The sequence below is a fragment of the Amaranthus tricolor genome, chromosome 1 (assembly GCF_026212465.1).
Source record: "Amaranthus tricolor cultivar Red isolate AtriRed21 chromosome 1, ASM2621246v1, whole genome shotgun sequence".
NCBI classification, from domain to species: domain Eukaryota; kingdom Viridiplantae; phylum Streptophyta; class Magnoliopsida; order Caryophyllales; family Amaranthaceae; genus Amaranthus; species Amaranthus tricolor.
The window spans coordinates 9,905,769-9,911,831 of NC_080047.1; the positions used below are offsets into that span (position 1 = coordinate 9,905,769).

General features: G+C 25.9%; 1 protein-coding gene across 1 annotated transcript; it reads right to left on the reverse strand.

Annotated features, from left to right (window-relative positions):
* Nucleotides 1–1,137: 1,137 nt before the first annotated feature.
* Nucleotides 1,138–2,151, reverse strand: LOC130825054 (abscisic acid 8'-hydroxylase CYP707A2-like). The gene is made up of 4 exons (XM_057690116.1): nt 2,094–2,151; nt 1,851–1,957; nt 1,348–1,466; nt 1,138–1,228 (listed from the first exon to the last, which is right to left on the reverse strand). The coding sequence occupies exons 1-4, from the start codon at nt 2,149–2,151 to the stop codon at nt 1,138–1,140; spliced, it is 375 nt and encodes a 124-aa protein (XP_057546099.1).
* Nucleotides 2,152–6,063: the final 3,912 nt, after the last annotated feature.

Below are 6,063 nucleotides of genomic sequence, written 5' to 3' on the forward strand. Positions count from 1 at the left end.
GCATCGGAAACCCTATAACCTAACTTGAGGGGGAGCGTGGAAATATATTTTTTGAGGATATTCTGATTTTGTTACTCTTTTTAGCAAATGTATTAGGGCAAGTATATATTTCCTAGTTATATTATTTCTTTAATTAACTCCTAATTTGTGTATATAATGGAACTATAATGGTAATTAAAATGTAATACAAAATAGTATTCCTTAACCCTAAATTTCGTATTCTTAAATTCTTCAATTTCTTCCCCTTTATATGTCTTACAGGTGTACAACGTGATCCAAATGTAAATAGTAGTTTATTTTTAGATGCACTGCTTTCCAAAAAAAACATACTATTAATATATGCTATTAATATTTTATTATACACCACAAAGCATATAAACAAGCTAAGCACACTAAGATTGAGCATGATTACAATAAATAATTAAACAAGATTAAATGAAATTTTGAAAATTCAATCTTGCTGAAAAAACTCTTATTCAACTTTCATTTTTGATAAGGTCCGTAAATTTAACCATAATTCATAATTTTCTACATATTAATTTTCTTTTACCATTTTGCTATTTCCATCGGATGACTGATTTAAAGTTAAGTAATTTTATTTTGTGAATTCATATTTTTATGTTTTATTAATAATTTTAGTAGTTACTATATTGTAGAATATTGTTATAATATAATTAACCGTTTTATATTTTATATTTTTAGCTTTAGGTTTTTCATTATTTATTATAGTATATCTATGTAAGTTTTTTTGAGACTCAAAAATAAAAATATTAAAAATGTAGTTATATATTTCCTTATCGTTTTTCTCTCTTAACACATAATTTGAATAAATTGAATGGAAAAGTAAACAAGCAATGCAAGTTCAGGGAACAGGAGGCAAGAATAATTGACTACTTTTTCTAATTTTGATTTATTAATTATAGCAATAAATATAGTATTATTAATATATTAAAGTAATATACAAGAATAAATAATGTCATGACTCATGAATTAGGCCCTAAAATAGAATTTTTGTATTACACTTTATCATGTATAAATAATTAAAAAAATGTTTCAAGAGTAAACCCTAGAACATGTAATTTTAATTATTCATTTATTCTGTGTAAGTTGGATCATATGGTTGATGAATGGTTGAACTTAGAGCTTAGTCATGGAAGTCTCAAGGCCATTGGCAGGCAACGGATGTGATAAATAAGAGATTGGTACATTTGGATTCACCATTTCCCACCTGCATCATCCAAACACACATCATTAATAAAATATTCAGTATTTATTATATTGTATTAATTGAATAATTAAGTGTAATTAATCATGTTTAATTTCTGAATAAAATTAATGAACACTTACTTATATCCGATGGCCAAATGATGGATGAAAAGGGTCATTATTAGACGAATAATCTTGCTTCCTGGACAAGATCTTAAACCTCCTCCAAATGGAAGGTATGTACCATGTTTTGGGCGTGTCTGCACATTCACAGTTGATTTATTAAAAAATAATTTAAAGTTGAAATTATTCATAGCGCAGGGTGAAAGGTTGGATTATTAATATTAATTTTTTTTTATTTATATTATTAAATATTATAATAATAATTTGATTTTTATATATTACTCTCGCTATTTCGTTCCAATTATACCATTTAGTTTTTGTAGTCTATCCAATGTATTTATTAATACTAAATATTTCTATTTAAGAATAAAATACAAATTGAGAGTGTTTAATGGATAGGGTGAAAAAAGAAATGAGTTAATTGCTTTAAATTGAATAGATTATTTGACATTAGGAAAAAACACTAGAATAATTATCATATAATGTAAAAAATAAAAGATATATTATACTAAAAAACTTACATTCCATCTATCTGGATTGAAACACATAGGATCATCAAAGTTGTTTGGATCATTGTGAAGTTGTCTTAGCCATACCATTACTCTCCAACCTTTTGGGATTAAGTAATCTGAAATTTAAATATGTCAATTTCTTAAATATTAGCATATATTCCATAACATGTAACGTGTTGCCATATTATTATACATTGATGTTCTAGCTATTAATGAAGTAACTAAACAATATTTATGTCTTAAAATACATACCTTTAAATTCGGCATTTTCCATGACTCTTCTGAAAAGAAATTCAGAAAGATTTGCCATTCTAAGTACTTTCTCAACCACTTGAATTGTTGTTCCAAATGAAAACAATTTTTAGAGTTGGGTACATGAGTAGGTTTACTTCAAACATGAAATGAGTACATAAATTTTAGAGAAAATTATAAGAAACTACCTGATTTATACCCCTTTTTGTAAAAAACTACCTTATGTAAATTTTTTTGCAAAAAACTACCTTATATAATTAATAATACAATTCTTTGCAAAACACTACTAATCAACGGATTTTAACAGTTGACCGTTAATTTTAACCTTTGACCGTCACGTGACCCTTAAAAGACACCTCCCTCCTCATTTAATATTTATTGATTTTTTTACTGTGTAATTCCAATAATTTATCAGACAATATATAATTTTCTACACAGTACATCATATATATTTCCTAGTATAATTTTGTAAACAATATATTTATATATAATAGTGTAATTGAAATAGTTGTAATTTATTGTATTCACTAATATATAAATTTTTCCAAAAATGCAAATTCTTAAATATGGTAAATTCAAAAATAAATGTCAATCACTCAAATTTGTCAAATGAAAAAAAGACAAATGGTATGCTCACAATCAAACGTACTTATATTATTATATAATAAAATTAATAGAATGTATGATATGTAGATGAGATGAAAAAGAAATTCACTTTGTTGAGTACGTCTATAAATAAAAATGTACCAAAATGGTAAGTTGACTACGAATATACAATGCAATTAAAATTCATAAAGAATGTAGCATAATTTAATTCTCTATCTAATAGAATAAATAATTATTTTACAATTTACCAAAATAACTTTTTTTTTTGAAGAATCCTTCCTCTAAAAGTAATAGGGTGAGAAAATTACTACCTTTAGGAAGTGGTAGAAATTAAACCAATCACAATGATGAAAGAGAAAATCTTCAATCGCTAAGCTAATGTTAATTCTCAATTAAAAAAAAATCATTGATATGCTTTTATTAAAGGATTTCTCCCTCCTATGCATAATTCAAAATTACTTCTCTACACGGGAAAAAAAAGAACAATTGAATTAAAAAGGAAAGTAATGAATTAAAGTCAAAATGAAAAGTGGCCACAAACTAAGAATCTCAACTAAAAAACTAATTTTTTTTCATTGTTGAGAAAATAATGGATTTTTTTTTAAAACTTGGATATTTATTTTCTTATAGGCTATTTGTTTATACTACTACTTTAAACGTTACAACTATCAACATTTTGTAAACTGTTGTCAAATTGCTAAATGCTACTTAAAACACTACTTTACCTCAGATCAATATTTATTTATTAAGTAGCATTATAATCAAAATAAACAATTAAGCGTTACTTAATATGCTACGCCAAACGCATCAAAGTTAATTAGAGATTTTCAAAAATGTAAAAAAAAGATGTAAATTGTAATTTCTTCTTTGACTTTGTTGAGTACATGGCTATAAATAGAAATGTACCAAAATCGGTTGATTACAAATATACAATGCAATTAAAATTCATAAAGAAATTAAAGTACCATAATTTTAATCTCTATCTAATAGAATAAGTAATTATTTTACAATTTACTAAAAGAATTTTTATTTGATTTGGGAAAAGTATGAAGAATCCTTCCTCTAGGGTTAGTACTTTCAGTGAGTGGTAGAAATTCAACCAGTCATAATGATTAAAGAAAACCTTCAACCACTAAGCTAATCATTGATTCTCAATTAAAAAAAATCACTAATATGCTTTTATTAAAGAATTTCTCCCTCCGATGCATAAATCAATTGCTTCTTTGCACAAGAAAAAAAAAAAGCAATTAAATTAAAGAGAAAAGTAATGAATTACAAGTCAAAATGAAAAGTGACCGCAAACTTGGGATCTCAACTAAAAAACTAATTTTTTTCATTGTTGAAAAAATAATGGGTTTTTTATCTTTTTTTTTTTTTGAAACTTGAATATTTATTTTCTTAAAGGCTACTTTGTTTATACTACTACTTCATACGTCACAACTATCAATATTTTGTAAATTACTGTTAAGTTGCTAAATACTACTTAAAACACTATTTTACCTCAGACCAATATTTATTTATTAGGTAGCATTATAATTAAAATAAGCAATTAAGCGCTACTTAATACGCTACGTCAAACGTACCCAAGGTAATTAGAGCTTTTTAAAGATGTTAAAAAAGATGTAAATAGTATTTTCTTCTTTAACATCCAATTAATGGGAGAAACACCTACACAGTCAATGCGAAACAGGTACTTAAATCATCAATTTATCTTTTTTATGGTACTATATATTAAAACTTAAAAATTTCAAATAACAACATTAGAGAACTCTGCCACTTCAAATTAAATTATTAGTTGATTCTTTTTACAGTCAAACGTTTTAAATAAAATAATTATTAAGTTTAACGGCTTCCAAGAAATAAAGTGAGTAAAATAAAATTTGTAGGATTTTTTTTTGTTAGTCTTAAATTTTTTTTAGTTAATGGGTACACAATTAAATTTGAATATTATTTGTTTTTGCAATTGTTTAACGTCTAAGAGTTTCCTATAGCAGGTGAATACTGAATTTAAAGGAAATTTATAAACGGAATAAAATAATTTGATCAAAATATTTGTGTTTAGTAAGTCTCGTAGAAGACCATCTCAAAATATAATTATTACATTTTTATAATTGATCATTTTAATATTATAAGCGTAAAACTATAAAAAATGGTTAGCGGAGTGATCACGTTAAAACTATAAGTGATCACTTTAAGGTTATAAGTGATTAAGTGATCAGCAAGTCCGAGACCGTATCACCGTGAGACAAGTCCATACAAACGGCCCATTAATACAAAAATATAAAAAAATATTGAAAATTTGAATTTTGCAATAATTGTACAGGAAGCAATTTTTTTTAATTGTTTGGGCTGATCCAATTGAAATCGTCTCACCGTAAGACGACTCTCAATAAAAAATTAGTGTAAAATTATAAAGGAGATTTGAAACTATAAAAACTGATCATTAAAATGATCACATTAAAAATGTAAGTGATCACTTTATTATAGGTGATAAAGTGATCACTTTATAAAGGTAAAGGTGATAAAGTGATCACTTTAAAGTCAAAAAAATTACTTCTAAGATTATAAAAAATATTACTTCATTAAAATTTAAAAACAAATGACTATAGTAATATCACTAATTAATATTAAGGTCGTTTCATCGTGAGATGACTTTTATTATGTTAGCCCAAACGACTATTTAAAAAAAATTGCTTCTTATACAAGTGTAAATTCAGATTCATTGTTTTTTATGCCTTTTTTAGGAATGAGTTGCTTGTATGGACCCGTCTCACGGTGAGATGGTCTCATACAAGACTTGTAGGAAAATTTGAAATGAATAAGATAAATTATCAACAAAATGAATGAAATAAGATAAGTTTCAACTTATTTCCAAAAGTAAGCGTGCAATTCTAAACCTGTGGTTTGGGGTAGTTCGCAGTTAATAACTGCGAATAGGTAAAAAAAAAAAACAAACTAGTTGTTCCCAGTTACTAATTGCGAATAACTTTGACTTTTTTTTGACCTGTTCGCAATTAGTTACTGCTAACATCTACTTCACTTTTTTTTGACCTGTGCGTATTTGTGGAGCATGTTGTTCGCACTGCGAACAAGTTAAAAAAAAGTCAAAGTTGTTCCCAGTTAGTAATTGGGAACAACTAGTTTGTTTTTTTGACTTGTTCGCAGTTAGTAACTGGGAACAGCTAGTTTGTTTTTTTTGACCTGTTCGCAGTTAGTAACTGTGAACAGTCTCAAACCACAAGTTTGAAAATAAGTTGAAATTTATCTTATTTCGTTTATTTTGTTGTTAATTTGTCTTCATCATTTCAAATTTTCGACTTGTAGTAATATATAACACAAATTATTGTGAGAGATGATATTTCAG